The following is a 19,951-nucleotide window of genomic DNA, read 5'->3' on the forward strand; positions in this document are numbered from 1 at the left end:
AAATGTTTTAGCAATAACTTTCCATTTCTGAGCCGAGTCAGGAAACTGAAACAGCAAAAAATTAATATCTTTTTACAATGTGGATGTATAGCGGTGTTGATTGCAATAGGCTTTATAAATTTACTGTTATAAGCAAAATGAAAATAACATTTAAAATAACACAAAACCAATGCTTGTTTAAAAAGTTTGGTTATAAAGAAAATAAGAAACAGAATTTTAAAATACTACAGTGAAACTATCCGTTTAATAATTTTTTAAGAAGGTTTGTGTTGCTTTTATCTTATAGTTTTGTTTATTTTAAATTATATTCCCGATCTAAAAAATAAAACCAGAGTAAATGACTTTCAGGGTCTAACAATATGCTTCTTTCAGGATGGAATTGATGATGATGCTCCACAGACACCCAGCAGTGAAGAACCCTCAGAGGCAAACGAGAGTCCTCAAAATTCCAAAGAACTCCTGATATCACGACCAAATTTGGCAAAAAAGAGGAAAAATGTGGAACTGACCAATGACGTTCTACTATCAGTGAGAGATCATTTTAAAAAGCCTTCACCCCAAGATGACAGGTCTGATCTACTGGGAAAATCTATTGCAATGAGAATGAGGACATTGGAAAAATGCCAGTCTCTGATTGTTGAAAAAAGAATCAATGATCTCCTATATGAAGCTGAAATGGGAATGCTTAACGTGCCAACGAGTTCATACAGCTCCGAATATCTAACCAGTCCCAGCTCAAGTACCAGCTCACAAAGTCCTACCACAGCTACTTCATATGATCAGTTTATGCAACAAACAGCGCCTGCAGAATTCGTAACCAATCAAGAGCTTCCACTTCCACATTCATCAGCTACTTACTTACAGGGTGTTTCAAAAATGACCGGTATATTTGAAACGGCAATAAAAACTAAACGAGCAGCGATAGAAATACACCGTTTGTTGCAATATGCTTGGGACAACAGTACATTTTCAGGCGGACAAACTTTCGAAATTACAGTAGTTACAATTTTCAACAACAGATGGCGCTGCAAGTGTTGTGAAAGATACAGAAGACAACGCAGTCTGTGGGTGCGCCATTCTGTACGTCGTCTTTCTGCTGTAAGCGTGTGCTGTTCACAACATGCAAGTGTGCTGTAGACAACATGGTTTATTCCTTAGAACAGAGGATTTTTCTGGTGTTGGAATTCCACCGCCTAGAACACAGTGTTGTTGCAACAAGACGAAGTTTTCAACGGAGGTTTAATGTAACCAAAGGACCGAAAAGCGATACAATAAAGGATCTGTTTGAAAAATTTCAACGGACTGGGGACGTGACGGATGAACGTGCTGGAAAGGTAGGGCGACCGCGTACGGCAACCACAGAGGGCAACGCGCAGCTAGTGCAGCAGGTGATCCAACAGCGGTCTCGGGTTTCCGTTCGCCGTGTTGCAGCTGCGGTCCAAATGACGCCAACGTCCACGTATCGTCTCATGCACCAGAGTTTACACCTCTATCCATACAAAATTCAAACGCAGCAACCCCTCAGCGCCGCTAGCATTGCTGCACGAGAGACATTCGCTAACGATATAGTTCACAGGATTGATGACGGCGATATGCATGTGGGCAGCATTTGGTTTACTGACGAAGCTTATTTTTACCTGGACGGCTTCGTCAATAAACAGAACTGGCGCATATGGGGAACCGAAAAGCCCCATGTTGCAGTCCCATCGTCCCTGCATCCTCAAAAAGTACTGGTCTGGGCCGCCATTTCTTCCAAAGGAATCATTGGCCCATTTTTCAGATCCGAAACGATTACTGCATCACGCTATCTGGACATTCTTCGTGAATTTGTGGCGGTACAAACTGCCTTAGACGACACTGCGAACACCTCGTGGTTTATGCAAGATGGTGCCCGGCCACATCGCACGGCCGACGTCTTTAATTTCCTGAATGAATATTTCGATGATCGTGTGATTGCTTTGGGGTATCCGAAACATACAGGAGGCGGCGTGGATTGGCCTCCCTATTCACCAGACATGAACCCCTGTGACTTCTTTCTGTGGGGACACTTGAAAGACCAGGTGTACCGCCAGAATCCAGAAACAATTGAACAGCTGAAGCAGTACTTCTCATCTGCATGTGAAGCCATTCCGCCAGACACGTTGTCAAAGGTTTCGGGTAATTTCATTCAGAGACTACGCCATATGGTGGATATGTGGAAAATATCGTACTATATAGTTTCCCAGACCGCAGCGCCATCTGTTGTTGAAAATTGTAACTACTGTAATTTTGAAAGTTTGTCTGCCTGAAAATGTACTGTTGTCCCAAGCATATTGCAACAAACGGTGTATTTCTATCACTGCTCGTTTAGTTTTTATTGCCGTTTCAAATATACCGGTCATTTTTGAAACACCCTGTAGCTACCTATAATAATATTTGATTTTTTGGCATTTTAAATTTTTCTATGGTTTTAATTGATGAATAATACCAAATTTTCAATTATTTTCGAATTTCATGTATTATTCATTATTATGTTTCAGTTGAAATTTTGTCTTTTAATTGTAAAAAGAGTTACTAAGAATAAAAGAATTTAAAAAAAATGTGTGTATTTATTATACATACCTGAAGATACACTCCTTTCAGCACATTGTAGATGGCATCACATGTCTCTGGAATTATTTTGCCAAGAGCTTGGGGTGATATTATAGTAGAATATTTGAGACATTCATACGATCTACCCGTTGCAAGAAACTTCAGAGTAGCTGTCAGTCTTTAATGGGCATAAATAGAAGTTCTCATAACTGTATTTTTCCTTTGTGTTAAAGGAGTCACAAGCGACAATAGTTTTTGGTAGACATCTTCAGTCATCCACAAATAATCACGATAATCTGAAGGTTCTTAACATAACTCTTTTACTAATTTAGTATGAGTGTATTCATTTCTCTTTGTAAACAACTCTCTATACCAAGTTTTTCATTTTTGCTTCCTTTTACACTTCGTGGCCACTAACAGACCGACTAACGCGATCGCGTTGTCTTCTTGTCTGCTCGCCATTTCTCGACTGACTGAGTTAAAATCTTCCGGTTTACCGCAGCGCGTGTGCGCTCCAGCCTGCACAGGTATACCTTTCTGGTATACCTGTGCAGGTTTATTTGACAGGTGTACCAGAACATGTGTGGTGGGCTTAACACACGCCCTAACAAGGCCTAGACCCAACCATGCTCATACTAGCAGTTAAATTTAGCTTCAGTTTCATACTGAAGTTTTGCTTTTCCAAATTAAAGTGCCGGGCTATAACAGTTTGCAGGAACCCTAATAATTGTTCAACCAATAATATTGCCCTCCAGTGGATGTAACTGGTTAAGAAAGGCAATAACGATTTATCCGCTAATTTGTGTGTAATTATGGGTATTGGTACCCTAAATAAGTTAACCAATTAATTACTCAGTATTGCCCTACCATTCAAAGGAAACTTACCAAACTCAGTATTTTATCAGCATCTGCAGACTGTTCTTACAATTTCGGTAAGACTTGACTTCGTATGACTGTTTTACATAAAACCTGAACAACTGTCCCGTCACATAAAAACATGTAACAATTAGCACTTGGACAGTGCTGAATAAAACAGCAAGAGAATGCCTCATACTGGAAAAGGTCCACTCAGTCAGTGTCACCTAGAGAGAAGGCTAAGCAGTCCACGTACCAAGAGCAGTTGTACAAGTCTTGTCAACCCAAGAGCAGTTTCCACTGGCAGGCACTTCTAGAAACTTTTTCTGGCTAAATATTATATTTTTATGGCATACATCATTATTTTAACCAAATTGCTCTTATCTCAATTATTTTGTACACTAATACTCAAACTTATCTGTTTTACAGTAAGACACTCAAACTTATCTGTTTTGGCACTGAAAATCCGAAATTTATGCAGGGACTGATGGCTTCATTAGGCCTACACACATGTTTCTAACTACACACAAATTAACATGTTTAAAAATGTGAAATCAACCAAAAAAATTAAATTTCAACATTGATGATGTAGAATTTCGAAATTATTTATATTTTTATTCTAGCCATCATAATAATGAAAAACTCCAAATTAAATATATGTTTCTGTTTTCATTTTATAGTTTTTGACCTTAAAGTGACCAAAAACTGTGGCAGTTTTGGCATGCTTTGAAACCTTAAAGAGGCCACATCCCCAAAATTATTTGTTACAGACTGAAATTTGTACCACTTTATTTAGTTTCTTCCAAGGTTTAAAAATGTGTGCTACTTTACAAGATCCACAAAAATATAGAATTTTCCAAAACCAATTTTTTTAATTCTTAAAATTTTGAAAGTAGATTTTTTTGTTTTGGAAAAAAAAAGGTTATTTGTGCACTATCTGTAACGTGTGTGCTAAATCTCATGATGGTATTCCAGGAGGAATATACTGAAATAAATTGAATTTTACTGAAATTTCCTTTGCTAACTACATCAGAACTTTTGCAGACTGGTTCATAAAACTACAATCCATAAAACTAAAGTTAAAATGATATTAACAAATTAACTGTAGTGCAATTCTGCAGTGGTGGTGTATAAACTGCAGTAGTTTAAAAGAAAAATGTACTCTGCAAGCTGCGCATTAAGTATTTTTTATTTTACTTGTGCACCCAGAACCATTTAATCCAGTTTACAAGGTGTGTTCAGTGGATGTCAGATCAACTTGTAAAGCTGTTTGGCTTATGATTAATGAATTACAATTAACATATCAGAAAATAAATACTACCAATAAATAATAATCAAATGAAAACTTTAAATTTTACTCACAAAATGATGAACTTCAGTAGAGATCAATTCTTGAAAAAAAAATTACCAAAGCACTGAAAGGGGAAAGGGGAGCAGGTTTCTGCAACGCAACATATGATGCATTATTCAATTTTATTTGTAGCAATCTTTCTGAAATAGTAGTAGTGGCATTTTGCACAGAATGCAGTAAGATTCAGTACAGTCTGAGGATTCCAGCACTTAACTTCACTGGCATGCATTACTAGGTTTGTGTAATGGTGTTTCAAAAAAGTGTTGCTTTTTTTACTCTTAACAGGTAATGTGTTAATATTATTTAAATAAAAAAGATATTTACATTTTTATACTTCTTATAGCTTTCATCTTTTTGTTGCTTGTGATTTATCTTTCTTTGATTGCTTAATAAAACACACTATGGATAAAAAGTGGTACAAATCTTGTTGCAATCCCTTAAAAAGAAATTCACACTGGGCAAGTATAATGGGAATGCAACTTCTTGGATGATTGATCTGAACATGGGTACGGAAGAAAGAATGAAAATCTGCACTTCATGTAGAGAGAAATTATCTACTGATAACTGAAAGCAAAGAAACTTATGGAAAGATACGACTGAGTTGTAGCACATCTGAAGACCCTGAGTTTGTGGCTGAAAAAGGCTTGCATTTGTTGAACATCTCTTTGCCTTCAATAGATGCGAGGGTCACTCCAAAAGAAATGCACACTATCTTTTTAAAAATCCATCTTTTATTCTACATATTTGAAAGTTTTACAGTGTGTAGATACATCCTTTAGGGACAATATTTTCATTTCTCCGCATAATTTCCATCCCTCTCAACTGCCTTACGCCACCTGTATACCCGCACGGTAAAATTCTGGACCAACCTGTTGGAGCCACTGTTTGGCAGCCTGCACAAGGGAGTCATCAGCTTCAAACCTTTTTCCACGAAGAGAGTCTTTCAGTTTCCCAAAGAGATGATAGTCACATGGAGCCAGGTCAGGACTGTAAGGCGGGTGTTTCAGTGTTGTCCATCAGTTTTGTGATCGCTTCCATGGTTTTTTGACTGACATGTGGCTGTGCATTGTCATACAACAGCAAAACATCCTGCTTTTGCCAATGTGGTCGAACACACTCAGTCGATCTTGAAGTTTCTTCAGTGTCGTCACATATGCATCAGAATTTATGGTGGTTCCACTTGGCATGATGTCCATAAGCAAGAGTCCTTCGGAATTGAAAAACACCGTAGCCATAACTTTTCCAGCAGAAGGTTTGGTTTTGAATTTTTTTTTTCTTTTTTTTTTCTTGGGTGAATTTGCATGACGCCACTCCATTGATTGCCTCTTCATCTCTGGTGAAAAATGATGGGGCCATGTTTCAGCACCTGTCACAATTCTTGCAAGAAATTTGTCTTTACCATCCTCGTACTGTTCCAAAAGTTCGCTGCATACCATTTTTCTTGTTTCTTTGTGAGCCAGTGTCAACATCCTGGGAACCCAGCTGGCACAAACCTTTTTTAATGCCAACACTTCCAGTATTCTGCAAACACTTCATTCCCCTACCCCAACGTAACGTGACAATTCATTCACTGTGATGCGTCTGTCAGCAGTCATTAATTCGTTAACTCTCTGCGCATTGTCTGGAGTGTGTGCAGTATGAGGCCTGCCGCTGCGAGGACAATCCTCAATATTGCCGTGCCCACTTTCATCATGTAACCTGCTTGCCCACCGACTAACTGTATTGCGATCAACAACAACATCTCCATACACCTTTTTCAACCTCTTGTGGATGTTTCCCACTGCCTCATTTTCACAGCATAGGAATTCTATGACAGTACGTTGCTTCTGACAAACGTCAAGTGTAGCAGCCATCTTGAAGACATGCTGTGATGGCGCCACTCATGGGAACAGGTTGAACTAAGTTTGAAAACAAGCAGGAAGGTTGTATCTACACAGTGTAAGACTTTCACACATTTAGAATGAAAACTGTATTTTTACAAAAATAGTGTGCATCTCTTTTGGAGTGACTCTCGTATATCCCCAGTAATAAAGGATTGTATCAGCTCAAAGAAATGTTGCAAAATAAAGCCGACAAAATTACATTGAAATTAAGTGAAACATTCTTTCAGAGAGAAAGGGGTGATAATCAGAAAATATGTGTCCCTGTAATGATACACAAACACAAATGATTGACCGGTTTAAAGACAAGTTTCACATTTCTAGTAAAAGTGAAAAATTTTTGGTTTTAACTCCCCTAACCAAAGTTGCCTGTGCACTTATACAGAAAGAGTTTGGAGTAAGCAGCTACATGGCAAGGGGGAAAAATAGTGGAAGTAAACTACTCCTGACCTTAGGCCTGGACAGTCCTTGTCTGCTAAAACAGTTCTGTTAGCGAAAGAGTTTTATTGCAATAATAATATTAGCAGGTGAATGCCTGACAAACACTATTACATTTCTATGAGCAAAGATCGTGATGGCAAGCCAATGATTGTTCAAAACACATCAATTTTAGGAAACCTAGGAGAAGTGTACAAACTTTTCAAAAATCAAATTTTATTCTCAAAATTTGCTGTATTAAGGCCAGAAATTGTATTATAACTGGAGCTAGTTGGACTCACATTGTTTCCATTTATACAGCTCATCAAAATGTGAAAGTAATGCACGAACTACAGGATAGTAATGAGTAACAATATTGTTAGAACTTGTATGTATAGTATGTATTGCAAAAATGTTCCACCACAAAATTCTGCACAATGTATAAAATAAAAGCTCAGTTCAGGCTTCACTTACTTTTGTTAAATATGTTTTTCTTTCTAGGGATGGCATCCTTCAAAATGCTTTGATTTTTCTTTCTAGTGAAATTGTCAAGAAAAACATTTGCAGAAATCCATGTTACTTTTTTGCAAATATCTTGAGCACTGTGACTTCCATACGAGGTGCGGCTAGAAAAAAACCGGACTGATGCTGGAAAAAACATTTATTTACCATTATTTACAATTTCATGTTATCTCCTTCAATGTACTCTCCTCCTCGGTCTCTACACCGCTCCATACGAATTTTCCACTGTTCATAGCAATGCTGCAGATCATTTTCGGTAAGTCCATACATTACTTCCGTCGCTTTTTCTTTTACTGCTTCAACAGTCTCAAATCTAGTTCCTTTCAAAGCTGACTTGACTTTAGGGAAAAGAAAAAAGTCACAGGGGGCCAAATCAGGTGAGTAGGGTGGATGATCTAAGATGGGAATGTTGTGTTTTGCCAAAAACGTCTTCACTGACAACGCACTGTGAGCTGGGGCATTGTCTTGGTGAAGGATCCACGACTTTTTTCTCCACAAATCGTTCCATTTTCTCCGTACTCGCTCACATAGGGTAGCCAGGACGCTAATGTAGTAATGCTGATTCACTGTTTGTCCCTCTGGTACCCAATCAATGTGCACAATCCCTTTGATGTCAAAAAAAAACAATCATCATTGCCTTGAATTTCGATTCTGACATTCGTGCTTTTTTTTGTCGTGGAGAACCAGGAGTTTTCCAATGCATCGATTGGCGTTTAGTTTCGGGATCGTAAGTAAAAAACCACGATTCATCGCAAGTAATAACATTTTGTAAGAAGGTGGGATCACTTTCAATGTTTTCCAGGATGTCAGAACAAATTATTCTTTGGCGTTCCTTCTGTTCAATTGAGAGACACTTTGGAACCATTTTTGAACACACTTTGTTCATGTTGAAACTTTCATGAAGAATCTGCCTAACACTTTCCTTGTCAACTCCTGTTAACTCAGACACTACTCTGATTGTTAAACAGCGATCTTGTCGAACAAGTTTACCGATTTTTTCAATGTTTGCATCAGTTTTTGCTGACAATGGTCTGCCAGTGCGAGTGTCATCACTGGTGTCTTCGCGGCCATCTTTAAATCATTTAAACCACTCAAACACTTGTGTTCGCGATAAACAATCATCGCCGTACACTTGTTGTAACATTACAAACGTTTCACTTGCAGATTTTCCTAGTTTGAAACAAAATTTGATGTTAACACGCTGTTCTTTCTGTACACTCAACATTTTCCGACGCACAGACAAAACATCAACTACTTAAAACAGACGCCACGGACAGACTGAGTGCAGGAGGCAGATGAAACTCGAGCAGTAGGCGGAGCGAGAGTCACGTGACAGGCCACGTGACTTTCAGCCTTGTTGCATTCGTTTTATTGTTTCACCAGTACTAGTCCGGTTTTTTTCTAGCCACACCTCGTATTCTTTCCCAACGCAGGTCGTTCATTAAAACTGAATTCCAAGCCAGATTTGAAACCAGTTCTCTTTGGTTCGGTACTTTAATAAACTCATTTTCAAATTTGTCATGCAATTACGTAACTATCAGGCAAATAGTGACAACCACAAGTTGACGCACTGATCTCACAAGGCATTGAGATTATGAGTTACAGAAAACACCAGTGGCGGCGCTGATGTCCATTTCGTCACCCAATGATTGCAGCAGCTGCAGCATATGGCAATCAGACACCGGCTGGTAGGTGTAGAAGAAATGAGGGGGCGGATTGCTGCATATTCCTCCCACTCGTGAGAGATTGTGTGGCAGGACTGGGGATGACATCTCCCTAGCAAAGACCTTCTTTGTCAAGGTATCAGTTGGCACCGGATGACTCAGTGGGGCGTCAGAGATGACAGCTGCACAGGACCCAGCAACGGAGGTGGTAGCAGGGGCTGCGGCATCAGGGGCAGTGGAGACTGCACTCGCTATGAAAGTCGAGGAGTGGGGACAGAGGCAGGAACCCCAGACAGTGATCTGCCAGGCTGTGTAGTGCGAACTGGGCCTTCTGACACAGGACATCGGTGAGGGTGGGGCCAGGGGAAGCTGTGGGCACTCCGGAGTCGGCCCCACTGTGCAGTGCTGCAGGTTGTTGCAGGGACAGGACATCCACCCATCAGGATTGTGGACGACACACAAGTGACAGCCCTGGTGACGCTCAATGATGGTAGGAACCCAGTTCGGCCAGTGGCCAAAACCACGAGCCCAAACAGGTGCAGCCAGCTGGAACCATCACAGAGTCAGTGATGCCGAATGCAGCAGATAATGGAGGATCTGTAGGTGGTCCTCCCCCCCCCCCCCTCCTCCCCTCCCTCCCTGTCCCGTTCTGTCCCAGAGGTGAAACTATACAAACTCAAAAAAACTATCTAAAGCAGCTTCAGGGGACATGGCAGATACGTACTTTCAGTGTTTTAAACCTAAAAACCATGCTTTTGGCCTCACCATTAGATTGAACATGAAACAGGGAAGCTGAGAGATGGAGAACGCCACTAGCCTGACATAAAGATGCAAAAACTCTAGAAACAAACAGGGAGACTACAGAAGTCCCTCAATTGCAAAAATCTTAGACAGGGCCGAAATAGTTTCTGTCATGGACATGGATGAGCAAATTGCCACATGGGGAAACTTGGAATAGGTGTCCATTACAATGATCTGATACTGATTTAGGAAGGGCCCAGCAAAATCGACATGTAGACATTCTCACAGGTGCTGCGGCATTGGCCAGGGGGCAAAAAAAAAAAAGCCCACATGCACGAATAAGTGGCATAATGTCCTCATTTATGCCCAGCCAATACAAATGCCAACGGGCCAAAGATTTGGTGCGAGAGGTCCGGCAATGACCGACAAGGGAATTGGTAATCACATGCCAGGGAGCTGTGTCATCCATCACTAACAAAAGAACCCATGAAACACAGAAAGGTGGTGCTGGACAGCAAAACAATTATGCAAGGGATCCGAGATACGGCCCTGGGTTTTTCCAGCCAGTTGTGCGGCACAAAAGGGAGGATCCAACTAAGTATAGGATCCGTGGTAACAGGTGATGCTATCATGGCAATAGTAATGGGAAAACCATAGGCTGTGTTCTGTTTCTCAAAATCGAAATGGAAACAAAGCAACTCGTTCTGCTGGAAAGCTGGATCCGGCCCATCAAAATGCGAGTTAAGTCATCGGCGTTGGTGTGTTGTGATGTCAGCCGGTAATGAATATGTTAATTATAACGGGAGAGGAAAGAGAGCCCACTGCTCCAAATGGTGCACTGACTTGTGTGGCACAGCAACCAATGGCCTGTGATCCGTGACTAAATGGTACTTAGAACCATACAAGAAGACATGAAACTTCTTGAGGGCAAACACAATTGCTAAAGCCTCCTTTTCAGTCTGAGAATACCACAGCTGAGCTGGAGTTAGTCTTAGTTAGTCTTCAGATATGTCTGCGTATTTGTGCATCAAGACCATGTTGAGAGGCATCTGTAGCCAACCTGAGATGCTGACCTAGCTGAAAAGTGGCCAGACACAGGGCAGATTGAAGCTTAGATTTAAACAAATTGAAAGCTCGGTCACGAGCTGGATACCAGAAAAAGGCACATTTTTACGCAAAAGCATGTAAAGGGACTGAGCAACAGTGGATGCATCTGGTAAAAACTTATGGTAATACACAACTTTACCTAGAAATGCATGCAGTTCCTTGACAGAGGTCGGCTGTGGCAAAGCCACAATTGCGTCAACATGCTGTTGCAGCAGCTTGATTCCTGTGTGAGAAACCTCAAAATCTAGACACACAATTGATGGGTGAAAAAATTGAGATTTGGCAAGATTGCACTTGAGAACCACAGACTACAAAAAAGAAAACAACAGTCAGAGATTTCTAAGGTGGTCTTCAGTGGAAGAACCTTAAACAGCAATATCATCGAGGTAATTGATTCAGCCATGCACAGAGGCTGTCAACTGTTCTAAAAAGCACAGAAAAATTGCAGGTGCACTCGTGACACCAAAGGCAAGCGTTGATATTGATATAGGCTGAAAGGTGTATTGGCAGTGAGAAGGCGCCTAGTGACCTTATCCAAGGGGAGCTGGAGGTATCCTTCTGACAAATCAATCTTGGAAAAGTACTGGCCACATCATAATTTTACAAGCAGCTCATCAGGCCTGGGGAAAGGGTACATATCTGTCATGGACTGTGAAAGATGCATACACTGAAGCATCCACAGAGGTGAATCTTACCTATCGGCTTTGTAACGATGACCTTTGTTGTAGCCCATTCAGTTTAAGAAATAGGCCGAATGACACTTGAGTGGCGCCAAACAGCCTAATTCAGCCTTGACACAGTTGCACAATGCAACAGGCACCTGGTGCCCCCCCAAAGAAAGGAGAGCAAGTGGACTCCTTCATGGTAATGTGGGCCTAAAAGCCAGTAGCACAACCAAGCCCAGGGGAAAACAGAGATGAACTTGATCTGACACTAAATATACTTCATTGATAATAGAGAAACCAAAAATGTTAAATGCATTCAACCAACTCTTTCCCACCCCGCACTCCTCCTCTCTATTTCCATTCACACATACAAATTCACCTAACTAGTCACATCTGACAACTCTCCTTCTTCACCCTTATCCATCTACAACCTTCATTACAATTCTTTTTATTTATTTTTTCTTTGACCTCATTGTGTCTTCATGCCAGTTCCAGTTGGTTTTCATCTTTCGCTATTGCCCTACTCCCTCAGTAACAAGACTTGTGGCGCTCTAGCAGGCACAATGTGTGATCTTATGGATGAAATGTTGTGGTGGTTTGTGTACATAGTAATTTTAACTTGTGGCGATTTGTGTACATACATTCATTCATTCATTCATTTCATTGTTGCCCTTATGGACAGTGTTTGAACTCGAAAATCACATGATGACACAATTTTCACTTCTTTCCTCTCTTCCTCTTCTCTTCCCAAAATCTCTTCATCCTTTGGCTGTGCTCCTGTTTCCTTTGCTCTGTCCATAATGTTCCTGTCTTCTTTCTCTCCTTTACAATAAATTTTGCACTCCTAACTTTGTTTCTGAAGTATTTCCTGTCTCCTATCATTTGCCTGTTGATCCCTATCTGCCTTAAGTCTTCGTCTATTTCATGATACCAATTTGTTTTCTTGCTTGAGCTGTTTACTACATAGTGTACATAGTAATTTTAACTTTTACTTTTGATGTGCCAACACATTATTCATGTCGTAGGTTGTGCATGTGGAGATTTATTGGAAAGATTTTGTGTGCATCTGGCACAAGATGTTTACAATAATCTGTGCAAAGATCTGATGATGATAACATAAGTTTTACAGAAGCCAGTCATCCACAATACAATGTTTTTATAGCAATCTTGGCTAAGAAGTTTTTCTTCTCCTAAGACAGTGGATGCAGATCACCCCTTCCTACTCAGTATGAGTAAACTAGAACATATTTTATGAGAATGTTGACTGTAAATGCTGTTATATGTTATAATCAATCAGAATAACAACAATCAGAAGCATATTTTTAACATAGGAAAACACTCTATTTGAATATCTGGTGTAATGGAGACCCACAGTGAGGCTCCTTTCAAATTTTTTCAAGTACTAATTATGCTGTCTCTCATGAGTATGCAGTATTTTTGTGTCCTTCACAGTGATCACTTAACATCTGATGCTGTTCACATCCCTTATATATCCTGCCAGGTCTGGTGGCAAGTTTTAACATGAAAAACTCTAATGCACACTGGTTGCCATTCTACCTGTCACAGGGACCTGCAGCTCTAAAATCATTTGCATACCCATCATTGGTATGTACATGTAGCACATGTACGAAGTTACATTGACATCCAACCATGTCTTACATGTGCTTCACTCACTCTCTCTCTCTCCCTCCCCCTCACACTCTCTCTCTCTCTCTCTCTCTCTCTCTCTCTCTCTCTCTCTCTCTCTCTCTCTCTCTCTCAATGCACTGTATATTTTCTTCATCCACTATTACTCCTATAGTACTCCAATGTTCTGAATTCTGGTACATCTCCTGGCTTCTGCGTGGAGGATAACTTCTGCAGTTATTTTCTCTACCACACTGTGTAGTTCCTGTTTGGATGTCAACCTCTCAGATGTTAGTTCCCTGTTCCCTGAGGTTTGAAAATACTTAATGTATGTTTTAAGGTACTATCCAACTTTTCAAGATAGTAAAAAAAAAAAAAAAAAAAAGAAACTGCTCCCTTGAGTGATGAAATGTATTTACTGAATTCCACTGCAAGCTCTTGGGCAGATGTCTCCTCAGAGTGGCAATTTCGGTTAACATTCCAAGAGGCCTTTCAACATGTAGAAGCTTTTTTATCTGATTTTTGCAGAAATCTTTCATGCTACCTTTTCCTTGCTGATAAGGTGGTCCATTCAGAAAAGCATTCTGGATAGTAACCTCTTTGGAATCAGACCAGAAATTGCTAAGAAAACTGTTTCAAACTACTGGTAACTTAAATTTTGTAAGTTACTTTGATTTCCTCATGTCACAACATCTGGTTGTAAAAGTTTTTCAACAAATTTAATTTTCTGTGTGTCTGTCGTATGGGGTGTAAAATTATCTCTACAATAGTGAGTGAAGTGTACTGGATGGGATTTCCCATCCCCAGAAAAATATTCCACTTGTACACGCCCCTTACAACATTACTGTGAAAATGTCTTGAAAAACCAAATTCCTGCAAATTCTTTAATTTGACACAAAAATTTACCTGTTATTGGTTTGTTTAAGATTATATTATTTCTAATTTACTTATATTTTGCATTACAGAGCTACTCCTAAATGTAACTTCATTAAGTACTTCACCTATTTGTCCTTAGGTGCTGCCACTGACACACACTATGTGCATCTCTAAATTTGACTCAACTGTGGAGATTTCTGATTTTAAATTGTGGTCTTTGTCTCAATAAGACAGTGAACTCATTTGAATTTCTGTTCATTACTGAACTGTACAGAAGAGCATCGTTTTCTTATAGGACCACTGTCAGCTTTTAAACAAGTTTCCACGTCAGCCATCCTGTTCCTTTAATTTCTGCATTTCAGTTTCTAGTGTCACCATTCTCACAAAGCTCTGCCCTCAATGCAGCATTTGACGATACTATTCCCACTTTAACACAACCAATCTTTTCAATCATTTTGCTGTTCATCACATTTAATGTGTTTGACTAGCATTCATTATTAGCCTTCAGTTGACTGAGAGATGCCATAATCCAAATTAAAACATCAGAAAGGTTCTGATGTTATGAACAGCAGTACTTTGTTCACTTAACACCAATCTCATGTGGCTCACCATTACTCTCGGAGTTGTTTTTATGTCAATGTTAGCACTTGTCTTGGTTTTACACTGAATGTCTCATTCATTTTCAAAAGAAAAAATACAAAAAGTACTTATCTTGTGTCCATAGACAGACACACACCTCAAGCAGTTCGAGCTGGACCAGCTGGAGGGTGCCACGAAACTCGAAGAGGGTGTGGTTGTCGAGACACCGCCTTCGCAACTGAAGCACCCCCTGCTGTCGATGCTGCTGCTTCAGCCATCACCAACACGTCGCCAGCCGACGCCACCGGGTGAGGATGCACAATTACTGCACAGCCCAGGCCAGCGGCAAACCAGTGTGCTTCTCGAAGCAGTGCCACAGCACGATGCGGAACCAGGGTTGGTGGGGCTGCAAAACCCGGGCACGCAAGTCGACACACAGTCAGTGTGCATGTCACCCCCGCACGTCTCGGCCACTGCCACTGCAGCCTCGGCCACCGTGCTCTCTGGTGACGTGGAATGGTTCCCACAGTCAGCTATGCACTGTCTGGTGCCAGAGCAGCTGGACCTGCGACCCAACTGCACAGCGGACAATATGATTGAGCCACAGGACGTGCCTGTGCTGGCCTCTGCCAGTGGGATACTGGGGGCCACGTCCGCCTCCAGGCTAGACTGCTGCGGACTGCCGACTGATCGTGCACCACACAACCAGCACCGTGGCGAGGAGAAAGTGCCAGTGCGGCAGCTGTGTGATGGCTCCATCTCACCCACAGTACAACAATACCACAACCAGCACCACCATGAGCTGGTGTCGCTGCTGTCGCGGCAGAATCCCGCATCAGATGCCTCCTCCTCCAGGGACATCCTCAATGATGAGGCATTAATGTCACTGTCAGCGCTTGAGCTCAACAAGAAGCTGCACGGCTACCCACGTGAAGAAGTGGTCAGAATCAAGCAGAAGCGGCGCGCACTCAAGAACCGTAGCTACTCACAGAAATGCCGCAGCAAGTGGCTGCAGCAGCGCCAGGAGCTCAGGGGCACTAACCGCGCACTCATTGCTGAGCTCAGGCGCCTCAGGGGGGAGCTGCTGCGCATCACACAGCAGCGCGACCTGTACAAACAATACCTCGAACAGCAAATGCACGACACTGTCTCTGCACCACCTCCGTGCCATGACACTGCCTCCGCCACCTCGCCTACCGCTGCCAACGTAGACACGTGTGATGTTAGTGTGAGGTGTGAGCTGCCTGATCCTGAAGTGCCACCGCCATGACAGTACCATCCAACACGTCTCTCTGTTAGCAGTGCAGGACACAGTAAAACATGGACTCTGGAATATGGCACCTATCTCTCTGTAGCCTGCTCTGACATTCCCCCCTTATGGAAGGCATGAGTGGACACGATCAGGTCACCCCCTCATCTCTGCCACTTCCCTGTCTACTACCACACAATTCATGCACCAACCCTTGTAATGCGCCAACTGGTTGAAACTCGAGATCTAGCTGAAAACGCCAAGGGATCGTACTGTACCAATGTCGCGATGTATGGCTTTCTGCTGCTCAAAATTGCTTGAGCGAACCATTCGACCTATACAGCAAGAATTAGGTACAGTTTTTGTATTGACAGTTGGTATTATGACTGTGGATCACTATCTGATCACAGAAGATTCCAATAGTAGCCGAGCCCGTGGCAAACACTTGAAGCCTAGCTTATACAGTAGTTGCACTCTTAGACAACGAATTGAGGACAGATCAACCCTTTCATGATTAGCAACTGCAACGATAATAAACACTGATGAGACAGCTTACTCAAATGCTAGATAACAACAAATAGCATTTTCACTTTATGCAGAATTTGAGGTCATACAGCAATGCTACTACGCCACAAATAGATACCACCGAAATATCTAAATGACACTGACAGTCACTATCTACTAGCAATGATGAGACTAGCAGAATACAGCAACAACACCCGTTATCTCCATATCATGCAAAACAAGACACCACAATTATTTCAAAACATTACCTGCTTATATTATGTCAAGCTAAATTGTAAATCCAGCTTGCAATTGTCCTCAAAAGCAACAACTTCCTTCCAGTGCAGAACAAACTCTCTTTTAATAACTTTTAACGTTCATCTCGGGTATTAAGTGAGTGCAAAGGCTGATTCATATTAAACTCGTATTTGGACAATGTTTATACCGGTATAAAGATAACTGAAGTGATTATTCTATTTCTTTGTGTGTAGTCTATCATTGCTACATAAATAATGATACGTAACGTATCCCACAGATTAACCACCACACCTCTGTGAGTATGATTGCTGACTTTTCATAACAACTTCAGCTAACTTCAGTTCTGATTTGTACTCACTTAGAACTTTTCTTACTTAAATGTAATCTTGTTAGCTTTTATTAGTATCAGACTCTTGTGTAGTTTGCGTATACCAATGCAATTAAGTGATTTTCACTGAAACAAAAGCTTCCTAATACCAACTCGAGATTATGTTGCGCAGGAAGCTAGTAATATCTCTGAAACTTAAATCTTTGATTTCATCGGTATGCAAGAGTTTCTACTGATTCACCTTTACATAATAAAACTGTTTTCAGAAATCGTTCATCATTCAATTTCAAACAAAATAAGTTTCCCTTGGACTTTGAAATTAAATATCTTTCAAACACATCACTTTTAGATTGACACTTAAACTTGTAGTTACAACACAATGAATTAGATGCAACAGCCACTAAGGGCACAGCCACATAAAGATTTCTTTTGACCAAAGAAAAACTTGTCTTTATTTGGACCAGATATCTCAATACAAGTTCAATTCTCGTAAGTGAACAAGTGACAGCAAAGACTACACACCCTCCACAGAAACGGAAATTCAGGAACAAACAAAAATATAAACAGAAAACCTAGGTGCCACCACCTCTTTTGCCTTAACCTTGATTAACAATTCAAGTAAAACTGAGCCTCTTTTACATGACCTGCTGAAGTTCCCTAAATTAAATCAGGCCACTCATCACTTTTACTAACCAAGTTTTTTTGTTTAGTTACATGTTGCTTGTAAATGGTTTCTTGCTATTCCCGTCACTTACCAACTCAACCTACTGGTGCATTCTCTCATATCTAGATGAAACAATTCGAATATACACAAGCCAATTCTAGATCCGCTGTATGATAAGTGGGTTCGAGGCTTGCCCTTCTCAGTACACACCAGTCACTACCAAACCACTCCCAAAAACAGCTAGCAGCCCAATTACCTCTGGACAAGCCGGACAGAATATCGGGCTCTACCAATTGCCTAAAAGTCATCAAGTGCAAATCTCTCTCTCTCTCTAACACGGCTCACACTGTATCTACCACAGCAAAATAACCACTCCTTCCTCCCAAAGAGTCCACAGGACGACACTCAATTGGCCTCACAAAAACACAATTTCGCCAAACCAGTGTATAATCCACGACTACTTAAAAGTCCTGGAACGTACATATATTGTGTAGCTCGGCCTTGGGAGGAAAACTACAGTCGCAGCTACATCTATCAACAGGGGCCTAAATGACAAAGTTGCCACACTGTCTCCGTAAACTGCACAAAATACTAAACTGGCGTCACCAGCCCAACTCCTTCACCTCGCCCAAGTTTTAAACACCAATTGCAGTGCCTCTATACAACACACAGTGGGTCGGTACTACCCAGAGATTAACTTCATCGGTAAGAGATCTACTGGGCAACTATTTTCTGATGTCATACAATGGGAGCCATATACATGAACAAACACGCAATGCCACATGCGCCCAAGGTCATTTACTCACCGGGGCCCCCGGGTCAGCATGGCGGCGGTCCCTGTCCCGCTGAGATAATTTGTCCTTTTAGGACAATTATCTGAGCAAGCACCCACGCCAGCAAAAGGTTGGCACGTGTAAAAGTTTTCTTTTTGGAGTGACAGACATATGAGTATTGATAACTGAAGTTGGTTAGCAACCACTCCAGTATATAAGGGGCATGATATTGTCGTCTGTACATTATGTCCTCTGAATCGACTCCGAGAACTTCTGTTGTCGCTAACGAGCTGCCAGGAATAGTAAGTACACTTCTATTAACAATGGAAACTTTGTACAAACTTGCACGAATTGCTGTTTGTGGAAGACTGCAAAATGCGTTGGATGTTTTTCAATTAGATGTAATACAAACTATACAGGAAGATATTCTGTTGGAATTTAGTGTTTCGAAATTTAATTTCATGTTAAATTCCTATGGGTTGCCAGAATGTTACATATTTAATAAAAGTGAGAATGTTCCAATGATTTGTGAGATCGTTAATGATGCATTAGAAGCTTGTTGAAAAATAAGAGCAGGAATTCCAGTTCCATGGGAAACACTTGGTTTAATCACAATGACTTCTTTTGACATTTGCACATTCTGGCAAAGTAGATTCAAAATCAAAGTGTTTTTTTACGAAGTAACTTACAAGCATTTTGTATATACTGTTTGTGAAAACTGTTTATGTAAATTATCTAATTCATGGCAAAACGTGCTACTGCAACCACTTCTTATTGAAATGAAAATTAATATGGTAACTAAGACACAATCATTTTCATATGGGGTAACTTGTCCACCACATGTTAAACAATATAGTCTTTGGTGCATGTTTTGTGCAAATACGCCATTGTTCAGAAGTGTACGTTGTGGTGGCTCGTTAAGCAGTGTATCGGGTTCAGAGGAAGATGACGCTGATATAGCTGATTTGTTGTTTGCAGATTTGTAATGGAGAATCTGTTGGAAGCTGTCCAGACGATCTTCACTCTCCTGGAAGCAAAAATACCAACACCGTCCTTGAAGACAATGATATACTTAATGACGAGATTGAATTGCAAGCTGGCACAGGGAGATGGACTCTTAGGCGAATACATCTTTACCATTTTGAACTATTAGACTCAATTCGAAAGTTCTTCATTAGTCTCGTCCTTTGGTTTCCAGAGCTTCTCCGAATATCTGAGATCTCTGAAAGATGGTATTACACTGACGTTATTGTCCCCAGAGGAGAGGACGAAGTTGATGAATTCTGTAGATGAATTAATATCATTGCACAAACCTACCCTT

General features: G+C 40.9%; 1 protein-coding gene across 3 annotated transcripts in view; it reads left to right on the plus strand.

Moving 5' to 3' along the window:
- Positions 1-17,296, plus strand: part of LOC126262406 (uncharacterized) — an 89,720-nt gene extending 72,424 nt beyond the window's left edge. For all 3 annotated transcript variants that reach the window (XM_049959030.1, XM_049959031.1, XM_049959028.1), the window contains exon 5: positions 15,000-17,296. In XM_049959030.1, coding sequence (XP_049814987.1) covers positions 15,000-16,124 — 1,125 coding nt within the window. In that variant the 3' untranslated portion in view covers positions 16,125-17,296. The remainder of the gene's footprint in view (positions 1-14,999) is intronic.
- The last annotated feature ends 2,655 nt before the right edge of the window (positions 17,297-19,951 follow it).

The sequence above is a fragment of the Schistocerca nitens genome, chromosome 6 (assembly GCF_023898315.1).
Source record: "Schistocerca nitens isolate TAMUIC-IGC-003100 chromosome 6, iqSchNite1.1, whole genome shotgun sequence".
Lineage (NCBI taxonomy): Eukaryota > Metazoa > Arthropoda > Insecta > Orthoptera > Acrididae > Schistocerca > Schistocerca nitens.